The sequence below is a fragment of the Dipodomys spectabilis genome, unplaced genomic scaffold (genome assembly GCF_019054845.1).
Source record: "Dipodomys spectabilis isolate Male_0828 unplaced genomic scaffold, ASM1905484v1 ptg000004l, whole genome shotgun sequence".
Lineage (NCBI taxonomy): Eukaryota > Metazoa > Chordata > Mammalia > Rodentia > Heteromyidae > Dipodomys > Dipodomys spectabilis.
The window spans coordinates 2,371,913-2,387,712 of record NW_024870681.1 but is presented as its reverse complement, the minus strand read 5'-3'; the positions used below and the strand labels follow the sequence as shown (position 1 = coordinate 2,387,712).

General features: G+C 49.8%; 1 protein-coding gene across 4 annotated transcripts; it reads right to left on the bottom strand.

The window, feature by feature from the left end:
- Nucleotides 1-9,385: 9,385 nt before the first annotated feature.
- Nucleotides 9,386-15,127, bottom strand: Unc119 (unc-119 lipid binding chaperone). 4 transcript variants are annotated; one of them, XM_042692397.1, is made up of 5 exons: nt 14,844-15,127; nt 11,429-11,542; nt 10,910-11,012; nt 10,573-10,745; nt 9,386-10,058 (listed from the first exon to the last, which is right to left on the bottom strand). In XM_042692397.1, the coding sequence occupies exons 1-5, from the start codon at nt 15,061-15,063 to the stop codon at nt 9,946-9,948; spliced, it is 723 nt and encodes a 240-aa protein (XP_042548331.1). In that variant the 5' UTR covers nt 15,064-15,127; the 3' UTR covers nt 9,386-9,945. The 4 variants fall into 4 exon arrangements, with proteins under 4 accessions (XP_042548331.1, XP_042548348.1, XP_042548335.1 ...); XM_042692414.1 differs by having other exon boundaries at nt 15,058-15,079; XM_042692401.1 differs by lacking the exon at nt 14,844-15,127 and adding an exon at nt 14,329-14,513.
- Nucleotides 15,128-15,800: the final 673 nt, after the last annotated feature.

Genomic DNA, 15,800 nt, shown 5'->3' with positions numbered 1-15,800 from the left:
TTGAGGTTCTGAGGTTCTGGGTTCAGGTGATAATGAAGCCTTGTGCTATGTACACTGCTGGCCCTGAATAACAGTCTCTGGAAGGTCAGGGGTTCATTCCCACTCAGCCTCAACCCTAGATATTACCTCCAGGTGGACCAGTATCATCAAAGAGTGCTGAGAGCCCTACAATTCTGCTTCAAGAAGGATCTGGCAAACTGGGTATGGTGGTGTGTCAGCAATTCCAGCTACTTGGGAGATAAAAGCAGGAGGACCACAAGTTCAAGGCCATCCCAGGAAAAACTAGCTGGAGGCCCTATCTCAAAAGCCAAAATAAATACTTGAGAGGCTGAAAATAGGAGAATCCAGGTAGAAGGCCAGTCTAAGCAGAAAAAAGTTTGCCTGATCCCCTTCCCAACAAGAGAGGTGGGTGTGGCTGGGAAGATGGCTCAGTGGTAGAGTGCTTGCCTCGCATGCATGAGGCCCTGAGTTCAATTCCTCAGTACCACATAAGCAGAAGAAGCTGGAAGTGGCACTGTGACTCGAGTGGTAGAGTGCTAGCCTTGAGTTGAAGAGCTGAGGATAGCACCCAGGCCCAGAGTTCAGGCCCCACGACCAGCAAGAGAGAGAGAGAGAGTTGGGTACAGTGGTATGTGCCTAAAATTGGTAGGCCTTATCTCAAAGTCACCCAATGGGTCAGTCCTATAAGTCTAACTACGCAGGAGACTGAGATCTGAGGATTGTGATTCAAAGCCATCTGGGGCAAAATAAAGTCTTTGAGATTCTAATTAACAAAAAACAAAAATCTAAACTTGGAGGCATGACTCAAATTGTAGTGCTTGCCTTAAGCAAGGGCTGGGAAGTTGGCTCAGTGGTAGAGTGCTTGCCTTGCATGCCTGAGGCCCTGGGTTCGATTCCTCAGCACCACATAAGCAAAAAGAAAAAAGCCGGAAGTGGTACTGTAGCTCAAGTGGTAGAGTGCTAGCCTTGAGCTGAAGAGTTGAGGGACAGACAGCACCCAGGCCCAGAGTTCAGGCCCCACGACCGGACCCAAAAAAAAAAGCAAAGCAACAACTCAAGGCCCTGAGTTCAAGCCCCAGTATTAACAACAACAACTGGACCAGAATACAGCTGAAACATGGCTGAACAGTAAAGTACAAATGCAAGGCCCTGAATTCAAACCTCAGTACCATCAAAACTGAAAAATAATAATACACAAAAACAAAAGGACTAGGGATGAGGCTCAAATAATAGAGTACTGGCAGCCAGGCGCCAGTGGCTCACGCCTGTAATCCTAGCTACTAAAGAGGCTGAGATCTGAGAATCACGGTTCAAAGCCAGCCCAGGCAAGGAAAGTCCATGAGACTCTTATCTCCAATAAACCACTCAGAAGTGGTGCTGTGGCTCCAGTGGTAGAGCACTCACTTTGAGCTCACTTTAAGCTGAAGAGCTGACTGACAGTGCCCAGGCCCAGAGTTCAAGCCCCAATGCCAACAACAACAACAAAGAAAGGGGGGACCTGCCAACACCTACCTGGTTCAGAACCTTACCTCACATTGGTGCTCTCCCCTCAGAGACTAAGCTGAGTTAGGACTAGACTATGTATCTGGAAGGAAGACTTAGCTGGTCCTAGGAGGTCCTAGCTGGTCCTAGCTACTTAGAAGGCTGAGAACTAAGGATGGAGACTCAAAGCCAGCCTGAGAAAGAAAAGTCCATGAGACTCTTATCTCCAATTAACTACAGAAAAAAAATCTAGAAGTAGAGCTGTGGCTCAAGTGGTAGATCACCAGCCTTGAGCAAAAAAAAAAAAAAAACTAAGGGACAGTGCCCAGGCCCTGAGTTCAAGGCCCAGTACTAGCACACAAACACATGGACACAGAAGTCCTGCCCTGCCTGGCATGAGCCCCAATTGTCTCAGCAAAGGCTCTGTGCCAAGTCCTCAAGTGATGTGCTTCCTTATCCTGGCCACATTAGCCTGTATCTTGATACTCAGACCCCCAAGCACAGGGCAAGTGATCCACTTTTGTGCCTTGGACCCTCGGTCATAATAAAATTGGACAAACCTACCTATATAGTACACCAACCTAGTGGGCAAGTACAGGACATCACCTGTAGGGGGCCATCAATAAAATCTCTGTTCTGCTGCTCCATTCACACCTGTGTGAGCAAGCCCCAACTCAAGGAAGACAGGTAACAAGCAGATAGGACTATGGATCTTGTATTTGGTTTGTTTATAACCAGACTGGTTTTGACTCAAAACTGGCCTTGAGCACCCTGAAAAAATGAGCCCACATTCCTGCTCATATGCTGCCCCCTGCTGGTCACCTGCACTTCCCAAATAGGTGAGCAACAATCTGTGGGAACAGAATCTACAAAAAAAAAAAAAAGGGTGGGTGGGGGGGTGGGGAGTTGATCAGCTGTAGGGCTTGAACTCAGAGCCTGGGCACTCTCCCTGAGTTCTTTTACCCAAGACTAGTGCTCTACCACTTTGAGCCACAGTGCTACTTCTGGTTTTCTGATGGCTAATTGAAGATGAGAGTCTCATGGACTTTTCCTTGCCCAGGCTGGCTTTGAACTGTGATCTTCAGATCTCAGCCTCCTGAGTAGATAAGATTGCAGGCATGAGCCACCAGTGCCCAGCTCCAAATCCCTTATTTTGTGAGGATTCTAGGACAGCCCCCAAACAGATTGGTACTCATAAATCCATAACCAGGAGTTGTGGCACATGCCTGTAATCCCAGAACCCAGGAGGTGAAGGCAAGAAGACAGAGCTTGAGGCCAACCAGGGCGATGTAGCAGAACTGACTGGTAACTTTTGCTTATTTGTTTTTTTAGTTGGTTTGTTGGCTTGTATGTTTGCCAGTCATAGGGCTTGAACTCAGGGCCTGGGCACTGTCCCTGAGCTTCTTTAGCTTAAGGATAGCACTCTACCATTTGAGCCACAGTGCCACATTTGGCTTTTTTTGTGTATGTGGTACTGAGGAATCAAACCCAGAGCTTCGTGCATGCTAGGCAAGCACTCTACCACTAAGCCACATTCCATCCCACACAATTTTTAAATAAAGTATTAGTGGCCTATAAACTTAATATTTTATCCCCTGAGGGTAGAAATGGTAGACCACTTACATAGTATGCACAAGATCCCTGGGTAAATCTCCAAGTAAACAAAATAAGTCTGTGAGATTCCCTAGAGTGTTGGGCTTCCTGCTCTACCCAGTGGCAGGATCCTAACACCTCTAAAGAGTCAAAGCAAAGCCGGGCGCTGGTGGCTCACGCCTGTAATCCTAGCTACTCAGGAGGCTGAGATCTGAGGATCGCGGTTCAAAGCCAGTCCGGGCAGGAGAGACCGTGAGACTCCTATCTCCAATAAACCACCAGAAAACTGGAAGTGGCGCTGTAGTTCAAGTGGTAGAGCGCTCGCCTTGAGCTGAAGAGCTGAGGGACAGCGCCCAGGCCCAGAGTTCAAGCCCCACGACCGACAAAAAAAAAAAAAAAGAGTCAAAGCAAAAAGGACTGGCCTACTTTAAAAAGAATCTGAGGGGCTGGGAAGGTGGCTCAGTGGTAGAGCACTTGCCTTGCATGCTTGAGGCCCTGGGTTCGATTCCTCAGCACCACATAAGAAAAAAGCCAGAAATGGCGCTGTGGCTCAAGTGGTAGAGCGCCCAGCCTTGAGCTGAAGAGCTGAGGGACAGCGCCCAGGCCCAGAGTTCAGGCCCCACGACCGGACCCAAAAAAAAAAAAAAAAAGAATCTGAGGTCTGGCTCCACCAACGAAATACTGTCTTCAAGGCCAACAGCTCATCAACATCAGTGCTAGGAAAGAGCCAGGACCTAAATTCAGTAGGTAGCACCACTGCCAGTGTGGCTATGAGGAGGCAAGAAGACTCTAAAGGGAGTCTAGACTTTTCCTATCAACTCTCCTCCAGGCACAAGGGGCACAGCCTTTCTGCCAGTGAGTATGGACCTGGTGCCTGTCCCAAGGATGAAGAGTACAGAATAAGGAGCCCCCTCCTGGTAAGAAGGTGGAAGTGCAGTATATTGCATCTAGAACCTCTTATTTGTCTGTTGTGTGGCTTGAACTCTGGGCCTGGGCGCTGTCCCTTGAGCTCTTCAGCTCTTCAGCTCAAGGCAAGTACTCTATTACTTGAGCCACAGCACCATTTTCAGTTTTCTGGTGGTTAATTGAAGAGTCTCATGGACTTTCCTGCTCAGACTGACTTTGAACCGTGATCCTCAGATCTCAGCCTCCTGAGTAGCTAGGATTACAGGCATGAGCCACCAGTGCCCAGCTTTTTTTTTTAACGGTAAAATTTTTACTGAAAGTATTGTGATTGGGGGGTTGTGGGGAAAGAGTCCTGAAGCCTTTATTTTCAGCTCACTTCTTGAAGCTGCCTGAAGATTATCTATCATGGGGGCAAGGTGTTATCCTTCTGATACCACTGGAAGTCCCTCCTCCTCCCTATGGCTTTTGGGCAGACTTTTAACCCTACACTTGACCACCTAGGCAGCCTCAGCTGCAAATGACTCCCCACACACACACACACACACACACAAATTACCATCTATGAACTTACCTTATTAAATCAAGAACACATGGACAGGTAGACATATCAAACTCATATTAGACAAGCCATGAGCTTATCCAACACATCAGACCAAGGAATGATGCAGTAACCTCACTTGGACCATATAAAAGGAGGAGCACCTAACACTGGGGTATAGTGACACCTACCTACCCATCAGTAGACCATAGAAGGCATGTGTCATGAATCTACAGGTAAAAAACTCCTGACTGCAACTTCAGAGCTTCAGCTCAGCACAATTCCCCTGATGTGATCTTCACTTAAACTGACCACGAAGTGATTGCCAAAGCCACGATAGAAGCTGAGGTTATGGGGTTCTCAACTGGCAATACTGACATCAGGGGAGGTTGGAATGCCTACTATCCTGCAATGATTGAGTCTTCTCCAAGCTGCCATGAGCAAAGAACATTCCAGCTCTATCCTGACATGTCAGAAACATAGATGGACATGTTTGTGTGTTTGTACCAAGTCAGAACTTTTTGAATAACAAATTCACAAGAAACAGCAATTTGCCAAGTACTATTGATGTCACTTGTATCCGTAGGTGAGAAATTTTTGTCTGGCACTGGTCTTGGCCTTTGCCTTGGTCATCTAGCCATGAATTTTCAGCTAAATCGTTTGCTAGAGTGGTCAATCCTTCTAAGGCCCTTATAATTAATCCAATGTATGTTTAAATTCATAGCGATCCACCGGGATAGAGCTGATTCAGAATCTGCTGCTGATTTCTAGTTTAAACTCATTGGGAACTCGTTGGGCAAATATGAGGGTCAAATGACTTTAGGGATGAGGTTTCTCCTCACCTGGATTACCCCAGGAGTATCAGACTGGTCAGATCAACAAAATGCCAGGATGAAAAAGATGGCCAATTGAACCAAAGCCTTGCCTTATCTTATCTCACATTTTTCTCTTTCATAGATAAGCATTATACTCATACCAGGATCCATTGGAGTGGGAGGATTCATTATTTAAGTTTTCAGTCTATCCATGGGGTCAGCTCCTGAGACTAAAGCCCCAATTCCTTATTAATATAGAGTCTCTCCAGACTTTGGCGCCAAGGTAAACTATCACTTGGGCATTATGAAACTGGGTGAAGTTTAACCAGAACCCCTTTAGAAAGCTTTAGACTGCTGCCCATTATTCCTTCTGATAGGAAACCAGAGCAACCTGGACTCAGGTATAGTGAGCCAAACCTCGTTCCACAGCTGGAACAGCTGTCCCATTGGGAGCAGAACTTGATTCCTTCCTGGGTACAAGTGAGTTTATTTTCCTTCCAGATTTTTATCAGGACGTGAGTCTCCAGGTTGGTGAGGAGAAGCTGGAAACACAAGGAGGAGTGGTTTGAACCCAAAAACCTTGCAACCTAAGAGGAAGAAAAGTAGAGGAAAGACGAAGCACATAGTCCTTCAGGCAACTTTCCAGGATTAAATAAGTTTGTTGTGGACCCTGCCTTTCCCTTCGCTGTTTGTTGTCTAAATCTCACTTGTTAATAGTTGGCAAGTTTGAGGTGAGCAATTATCAAGTAAGAAATCAATGCCGGTGCACCTGCTGAGAGATCAGTCAACACTGTGTGCATGTATGTGGATGTGAGTGTGTGTGCACATGCGTGCATGCACGACAGGCCTAGGAAGTTCCTGAGCTTTTTTTGCTCAAGGCAAGCATTCTACCACTTGGGCCACAGCTCTACTTCCAGCGCTCTACTTCCAGCTTTTGGAGAGTTACTTGGAGATCAAAGTCTCATGGTATTCCTGCCCAGACTGGCTTCAAACCTTGATCCTCAGATCTCAGCCTCTTGAGTAGCTAGGATTCAGGCATGAGCCACTGGCATCCAGCAATTGTCAACACTTTTTAAACAACATGACCCAACCTGAGGTGCATCCCATCTATTACCAAAAATCCATTGTTTACTTTTCCCCCTCAGTTGCATGTGAAGAACTATCTACAAAAATCTTATCACGGGGTCTGAGAAGGTGGCTCAGTGGTAGAGTGCTTGCCTTGCATGCATGAGGCCCTGGGTTCGATTACTCAGCACCACATAAGCAGAAAAAGCCAGAAGTGGCACTGTGGCTCAAGTGGTAGAGTGCTAGCCTTGAGCTGAAGAGATGAGGGACAGCGCCCAGGCCCAGAGTTCAGGCCCCATGACCAGACCCAAAAAGAAAAAAAAAACTTTATCACGGGGCTGGGAATGTGGCTCAGTGGTAGGGCGTTTGCCTTGCAAGCCTGAGGCCCTGGGTTCGATTCCTCAGCACCACATAAGCAAAAAGAAAAAAGCCGGAAGTGGCGCTGTGGCTCAAGTGGTAGAGTGCTAGCCTTGAGCTGAAGAGCTGAGGGGCAGTGCCTAGGCCCAGAGTTCAGGCCCCACGACTGGACCCAAAAAAAAACCAAAAACTTTATCACCTGTGTCAAAAGGGGTTTCTCATAGGTCTAGTCTAACCTTGGTCTAGCATTCTATCTAGTTCAGACAGTCATGCTTGATAGGACTTGTGGATTGCCCACGCTTTAAGAATTTGGAATTTGGGGCTGGGAAGGTGGCTCAGTGGTAGAGTGCTTGCCTTGCATGCATGAGGCCTTGGGTTTGATTCCTCAGCACCACATAAGCAAAAAAAAAAAAAAGAAGAAGAATTTGGAATTTAAGACTGTGACTTAGTGGTAGAGTGCTTGTCTTCCATGCAGGAAGCCCGGGCTGGGAAGGTGGCTCAGTGGTAGAGCGTTTGCCTTGCATGCATGAGGCCCTGGGTTCGATTCCTCAGCACCACATAAGCAAAAAGAAAAAAGCCGGAAGTGGCACTGTGGCTCAAGTGGTAGAGCGCTAGCCTTGAGCTGAAGAGCTGAGGGACAGTGCCCAGGCCCAGAGTTCAGGCCCCACGACCGGACCCAAAAAAAAAAACAAAAAAACCATGCAGGAAGCCCGGGTTCAATTCCTCAGTACCACATACATAGAAAAGGCCAGAAGTGGCACTGTGGCTCAAGTGGTAGTGTTAGCCTTAAACAAAAGCAGCTTAGGAACAGTGTGCAGGCCCTGAGTTCAAGCCCCCCAGGACTGGCAAAAAAAATAAAGAATTTGGATGGGTTAATACAATCATCTGAGGTATTAGATCATTCCTTCTTTTCCATTTTCTCTCCCCTAGCCCTCCCCAGGCTAATTTTTTTTTTGTTATTTTTTATTATTTTATATACGGCCTGAACTCTGGGCCTGGGCGCTGTCCCTCAGCTCCTCAGCTCAAGGTTAGCACTCTACCACTTGAGCCACTTCCAGCTTTTTTCTTTTTGCTTATGTGGTGCTGAGGAATCGAACCCAGGGTCTCATTCATGCAAGGCAAGCGCTCTACCACTGAGCCACCTTCCCAGGCCCTCCCCAGGCTAATTTTAACTAGCTTGTTATATAAGGAGAGAAACCTGTCCTTATACCTTGCCATATCTTTTCTACGTACTGATTTCCTCCTCTTAAAATTTGTGTTTTGAATTGAATTTTATAAAACCTTTGAATTTAGATAAAAATAAAATACTGGTATCAAGTGGAGAGGCAGGGAGAGAAACAATCAAACTGTTTTTCTATGCAACAATGATTCAACGAACTTGTTAAGACTCGTTCACTGTAAATAACCAAATTTCAAGATTTCATTCCCATTTGAGTTTAAATCTACTTTGTCAGAAAAGATTCTAATTCCTACACTACGCACCCTTCAAAACACAAGATAAATGCTATCTCCTTGGAAAAGGCCTCTCAAGACACATCCACACCAGAATTCCTCAGCTGTCAGTGCTCTTCCTAGCATAGTACTTTCTGTCAAATACACAGGAAGGGCTGGCAGAATGACCAATATCTGCATGAGCAGGCTCCTAAACTACATGTCCCAAGAAGAGGCTGGACAGTGGCACTCAGCATCAGTCCTGGAGAAATAGTAGGAGCCCTGAGGTGCCCTGCAAATCAACCAGAAGGATGTCACACCTCTAGGAGAAAAAAGCACATACAGTGTCAGGCACTGATGGCTCATGCCTGTAATCCTAGCTATTCAGGAGGCTGAGATCTGAGGATGTGGTTCAAAGCCAGCCCAGGGAAGGAAAGTCTGTGACTCTTATCTCTAGTAAACTTCTAAAAAGCTGGAAGTGGAGGTATGGCTCCAGTGATAAGAGTACTAGCATAGAGCTAAAAAGTTCAGGAATAGTGCCCAGTCCCTGAGTTCAAGCCCTGATACCAAGGGGGGGGGGGGGGGGAGAGGGACAGGGAGAGGGAGAGGGAGGGGGAAGGAAGAGAGGAAGGGAGAGAGGGAGGGAGGGAAAAACTGAAACCTGGAGGATCACAGTTCATGAAGCCAGCCTGGGGAAAAAAAAGTCCATGAGATTCCATCTCCAATTAGCCAGACTGAAAGTGTGGCTCAAATGGTTAAGTGCCAGCAAGAACACAAGGCCCTGAATTCAAGCCCTGGTACTGGCACAAAAATAAAATAAATCCTTCCTCTGCTGGGCATTGGTGGCTCACACCTGTAATCCTAGCTACTCAAGAGGCTGAGATCTGAGGATCACAGTTTGAAGCCAGCTTGATCAGGAAAATCCATGAGATTCTTATCTCCTCCAGTTAATACAAAAAAAAGCCAGAAATGGTGCTGTGGCTCAAGTGGTAGAGTGCTAGACTTGAGCAAAAGGAGCTCAGGCACAGTGCCCAAGCCCAGCGTCAAATCCAGGACTGGATAAATAAATAAATCTTTTCTCCTTTAATTCTTACAAGTATTTTGTCACAGTGACTAACATAAGCACATCATCACTTGCCAGTACCCCTCCCTATCCTACCCCTACCTTTGCCCCCACACACAAGCCAGCACACCTAGGAACAGAAAAGGAGAAAGTTTATTGAAAACTATATACAGTTGGCCCACGCTATAATCTGGACCAATACCTCCCAGGCCTCGGGCAGTGTCTTAGCCGCTGACAGGGAAGCCAGGGTTGGTGCCAGGGTCCTGACCCTCTGTGGATTTTTGTGAATTTACCACTCTATATGGCCTGGAAGTAGAGGGCTGGATTCAGGATTCCTGAAGACAGGAAACAGGTTTCCTGAACTAACCTAGCTGCAGCCTAGAGAGGGACACTATTCTGAAACTTAGGCCCAAGAGGGTGGAGCTGGGCTTTCCATTAGTCCTGGCTGAACTCTCACAGGAGACCTTCCTGGACATGGAGAGCTCCCCTATTACCTCTCCCCATGGGCTTCAGGGACTCCACCTGGGGATGACAGAGACCCCTCCTACCAACACTGACTCGGGGTCCAGGGCTCCTGGAGCATCCCCGAGTAGAAGACCTGGAATTAAGAGACGATGCTGGAAAAGTCACAGTGCAGGACCCAGGCTAGAGTCTCCTGGGTAGGGGGTAGCTTGAGGGGGGGGGAGGGGTGAGTGTCAGGGTGTCCCACTGTAGGAATAGTCTGCTTTATTGTGCATCACCAGCCGGTCATCCACGAAGTAGAAGCTGTCAGACTGTGTCTCATAGGGGTGACGTATCATCTCGCTGACTGTAAGAAAGATCCATCCAAGACAAAGGTCAGGAACATGAGCCAGGCCATAACAGGGACTTTAGGACCAAGGGACAACAACAGCTGAACTACTATCTAAGGGTCCTCAGCATCTCTGATGACATGGGAATGCTGCCAAACACAAAAGTGACCCAGAAAGCCGGGTGCTGGTGGCTCACGCCTGTAATCCTAACTATTGAGGAGGCTGAGAGCTGAGGATCGTAGTTCTAAACCCCAGGCAGGAAAGTCAGTGAGACTCTTATCTTCAATTAACCACCAGAAGACCAGAAGTAGCACTGTGGCTCAAAGTAGTAGAGGACTAGCCCTGAGTGAAAAAGGCTCAGGGCCAGTGCCTAGGCCCTGAGTTCCAAGCCCTATGATTGATTAAAAAAAAAAAATGACCCAGCCTGGAAAGAAAGGGGTCTGACCTACAAGCACACTCCCCAAACTGGGTCTCTGCATATTCTCCCCACCCCTGGCTTTGCCCTGCTCCCCTAGGGCCCCATGCACGCACTCAGCTCCTCAGAGAGAGGGGGAAAGTCGTAGATGTGTTCGCAGGTGTTCTTGCTACTGGGAATGCAGAAGCCAAAGTGGAAGTCAAAGCTCTTCAGCAGCTGGTTGCGGAAGTAGTGCCTCTCAATCATACGGAAGTTGTTGACTGGCTTGTCACCCACTGTGAACTCCACCCTAAGCCAGAGAAGGGACCCATGAGCTTGGCCTTGATTGGAGGCAGCTTAGCTGGCCAGCCAGGTTTTTGGGCAGAGCACCCCTGAGAGGTTTCAGGAGGAACTCTGGAAGGGCAGCTCCCACCCTCAACTCACCCCCAGCCCTTACCCCAGCCCATGACTCACGTGGCTCCCACCTGCCTCAGGCGGAGGAAGGCAGGTGTGAACTGGTAGCGGACAAAGCGCCCGGCATTGGGGTCCAGGTCCCGCCGGTTGATGGGCAACCTCTCTGTAATGTACCCCAGCTGGGCTCAGTGGGCTTCAGACTGGGGCCCCTGCCCACCCTGAGTTCCACCCCAGGAGATTCTAATGTGCATATGGGCTTCAGAACTTTAGCTGAACAGTGGCATCTAGTGCAGCAAGCCACCAATTTCTACTGAGATTCCCAGGACCACAAGATACACACAGGCACCACAGGGCCTCTGGGACTGCAGTTCCCAGCAAGGCCTGCAGAGGCCAGGCTGGCAAGGACTAAAGGGACAGGGCTGCCCTCCCAAGATGTCCACCCTTAGAAACAGATAGAAGGAAAAGAGGTCTTGCTGCCTGCCCAGCTGATTTCCTCCTGGCATGACAGGGCCCCTGGGAAGTCCCACTTCACAGAGCTTGCACACCTCATTCTGTCACGGGCTCACCCAGCCTGCTCACCTGAGGCAGGGGGCTTCTTGATTTCAAAGAGGACAGTGCCTGAGTCCATGTCCCGGATTTTGAACCTGACGAAGTCGATCTTGTAGATATTCTCCTCCGGGGAGCACAGGTAATCTAGAGGAGACAGGCAGCTGAGCAAGGAAGACTCCAAAGCCTCTGGGGTTAGTTCAGTCTTGGTGGGATCCTGGACCAGCCACTGCTTTGTTTGATACCTACAGTCATTGAGGTCCTGTCCTGGAGAAGCTCCCACAGTGGAAAAGATACATCTCACCACAGGAGTATACTGGGGAAGGAATAAACCACCCCATTCTAGTGGCTCAGCAGGGTCAGATAAGAGGAGGACAGAGCCAGGTGAAGGACAAGACCACTTCCCCCACAATTTGCTTCCTACCCTGGAGTTTCAGGCACTTTTTCCCACCTCTTCTTAGTTTCCTTAAACCAAATAGGTCACCAGTGTTGTGGGGGGATCTCCAGAATGAAAAAGATACAAACCTGCCTTTGGAAACATCACTGCAAAAAAGGGTGGTGACAACTTTTCCTTAGAGGACGACCCCCACCCCTACCCCAGAGCCACCTCCGACACCACAACCACATGGTGTTGGGCAAGGGTAATCTAGAGAGGATTCTTCTAGACATGGATGGTGCTGAGGCAGATGGACACATTCTTCCCCACTCCCCCTGGCCCCAGCCTCTCCTTTCTCTGTAAGCAGCTTACGCAAGCCCATGGCCCTTAAGCAGCTTAGTGGAAGCTCTGCTGATTGGAGCTCAGAGCTGATATCAGGAGGAAAGGACCCGACTTTGCTCAAAAGATCCTCTGTTGATCTCCAAGTGGGAGGAAGTCTTAGCACACAGAAGGAACTCCTCAGAGGTCATCTAGCCAAGCTTGGCTCTAAGCCATCTCCAGGGAGAAAGTACTTCTTCAACCCAAAGAGAATCAAACGGGCTAAACCAGAAAGAGAGTGACAAGAACAGCAGGTACATCAAGAGTATGGATGGGGTAAGGGGAGTCCTTAGGCTCAGAAGAACCAGAAACAGTAGAGGCCCTGCCTAAGGAAGCAGAGGAATACAGGGGCCTGACATGCCCTTCACTCCTCTTCAGAAGCAACTATGAGTTGCTCAAAAAGAAGTTGCAAATGCTCAAGGAGGCCCTGGTGTGAAGTAAGGAGATGAAGAGGACAGTAGGAGGCTCCCCAGTGCTGTCAGCCTATATGAGATCACATCCTCTCCTGGTGACCTAAAGAGCCCCAGAAGTTATCTACCAGGCCCCTGAGCCACCTCCAATTCCTCTGTGGTAGGAAGAGGAAGTGAATATAGTTACTCTCTTTTCTCTTCCTCAGGCTAACCTCATCCTCAAGCCTGGTGCTTCCTCCAGGAAGCCCCCCTAACAGCCCTCTGGTACCTTGGGGCAGAATCTAAATAAGGCTTGGAACGGGTCCTGAGTCCTAGCCTGTCTACCACGGCTCCTAGAGGAGAAAGGAGTTAAGCTGGAAGTGTGCAACCCCAACCTCACCCTGTACATAACTTCTTTTCACTTAAAATAAATAGTGGTCCAAACCTAGAACTGTAGGGCTTGGAAGAGGAAGGGGCAGGGTTGGCTCTGTAAGACCCTCCCCTCTCTCATTCCCACCTTTGGGAGCCTATCCTCTTACTGGAAACAGCTTCTTGCCTAAGGCAAGTCAGTCAATCCCTCAGTTCTAAGAGGGCCTGCTTGGGGCTCACAACATCACAGCCAATCCCACCCCTTCCACCAGAGGAGCATGAGGCCTAGACCCCAAGGTCAGGCCACAGTAAGGGGCAGAGTGGATGAGTGCTTAGAACATAGCCACAAATAGCTTCCTAAGCTGGATTTAGGACCTGGTAATCCAGGAACAGCAAACCTCAGGCCCAAGTGATTATGGCTGCTGGGGGTGGGGAGCCTTTTCTCAAATCCTGCACAGAAAGGACTCCTGTAAAACCCTTTCCCTTACCCATCCCCTACAGACGCTGAGTTTCCTCCAAATTAAGAGACACATGCTGTAGCTTCACCTGGAAGCCTCCTTCTTGACAAAATAAACCCCTCAAGTTAGCTACCCAGGACCCACACAGGTCCATCCTGACCTCCAGTCCCAGAGAGAAGCTGAATCCTAAGTGCTACTGTTGCAAATTACAGCCCAATTGGCCACCTCCCTGCACCTATGTCTGCACAGCACTCTGGGGGCCCAGCCAGGAATGGCTGCTGCCTAGCTCAGACAGGAGGAAGGGGGGGCCCCAGGGACCCATATACACAAGTTCAGGCCTGCTATCCTAGTCCCCTCCACAGAACTGTCTGAAAGCCCTAGGCTCAGCTGCTCCTATAGCTCCAGGGCTCTGGGCCACCCCAGTGCAGATTTCCATCCCTAGGCAGGGGCCCCAATGGTTGCTCTCACAAAGGGAGCAAGGACAGGTTGCTGATGAACCACACCAAGGTGGAAGATTACTGTCTCTCCAAATATCTCTCACTGTGCCAGGTCCTGTTAACATGTGCCATAGGGCATCTCAGCCCTTGTTCCTTATCTATGGTAGGTGAGCCCTGTCTCTACCCTGAATGCCCAGTTGTCTGCTTCTGGGCAGCATACCTTCATACTACTGATACAAGAGTTCTCTTCACAGAGCATGTACAACATGCCAGGCACTACAAAATCTGAGATTTACTTTATTTTCACAGTAACGTTATGGCGGAGGTGGCACTATCTCCATTTTACAGATGAAGAAACATGCTCAGAGACCGTTACATGCCCAAGGTCACACAGTCAAGGATGTGGCAGAGCTGGACCACCAACTCAGGCAGTGCAGCTCAGAAACCCAACCACAGTGGGTCTTATCAGATTTCCCTCGATAAGAGAACCCCCAAAGAGGGCCAGGCTTGGGGGACATTAACTCACTCCCAGAGTCCACAGCCAACATCCTGAAGCGTCCTGGCTCCATTCCGTTGCTGGGGAGGATGATCCCAGTCCTCCTGGGGAGCTCAGGGCCAGGGCACCAGTAGGGACACCTGAGGGTCTTAACGCTTCAGGGCGGATGCTGAAGGTATGCTGCACTCAGCCCCCCTCCTCATTAGTGTGTGGGCCTCAAAAAGGCTGGAAAGACTCAACTGGGAAAGGGCTAGAGCTGCTGCCCCCACCTCCACCATGGGAAAAGGGGTGGGCCCTCAAAAAGGAAAGAGTGGGGTGGAAGGAAACCTCCTCAGGGATGGGAGGTGCGCGGGGAGATCAAGAGAAGGGGCGGCTTACAGATCTCAGGCTTGGAGGCAGAAGAGAGAACAGAGTAGGGGACTCGGGCGGGTGGCCGGGTGGGGGAGGGGAGGGCGGGAAAGGGGGCGGGGGCCCGGGCTCCGCGGAGGGCCCCTCCCGCAGTCTCCCCTCCGACCCGCGGGCGGCGCTCCCTGGTTGGTGCTCACCGCCCGTGATCCGCTGCAGCCCCAGCACGTCCTCAGGCCCGATGGGCTGCTTTCCCTGCAACGGCCCCGGCCTGGGCCCCGGGCCGGCCTCCGGTTCCGACTCGGACCCAGATTCCGATTGCACTCGCGGCTCCGGCGTGGGCTGCACGCTCGGGCCTGAGGCCTCTGGAGCGGGCTCCGCCCCTGTCCCGGCCCCGCCGCCGCCCTTCTTCACCTTCATGGCCTCGCGGGGCCGCCGCTCGCCAGCTGCCTGGCTGCTGCCTGCGCCGGCTGGAACGCGGAGACGCGGAGCGTCCGCGGCCCCGCCCCCCCGCCGGGCCCCAGGTGCTGCCCCGCCCCGTGGGCGGGCCCAGCCGTGACCACACCCGCCGCGGGCCCAAACCTACAGAAATCCCTCAAGTCCGGGAGTTGCCTTCACCTCCTTCCCATTTCTTTTGGTAAAAAAGAAGGACCTGACTACCTCTTCTCTAATCTCACGGGGCTTTTAGCCTCATAGGCGTTCATTGGGAACTCCTTCCCCTGATGCCTCTTCAGGTCTGGGCAGGTCTGATCTGCTCAAAGTCCCTCCCCTCAACACCCACCAAGTCTGAAGTACTTTCCCTCAGTCTGTCTAGACTTTCTAATACACCGTGCAAATTTTAATTTGCCCGCTGATTCTTCTCCCTGAAAGATCAGCTCTATTCTCTTAATACCTCAACACTTTTAAACACCCCAACTGCTCCCAGCAGCAAGTACTCAAAACATTTTTTTTAGCTGAATGAATTAGTATTAGAATTAGTATTAGAGCTTTCACCAGCATAAACCATTCTCTCCAATAACCCCTGCTGAAAAGCAGAAGCCAGCCCATGGCTTGCTACGTCTCATGCCTATAATCCTAATTAGGAAGATGAGATCTGAGGGTCAAGGTTCAAAGTCAGCTGGAGAAGAAAAGCCTACAAGATTCTATTGCCAAAAATC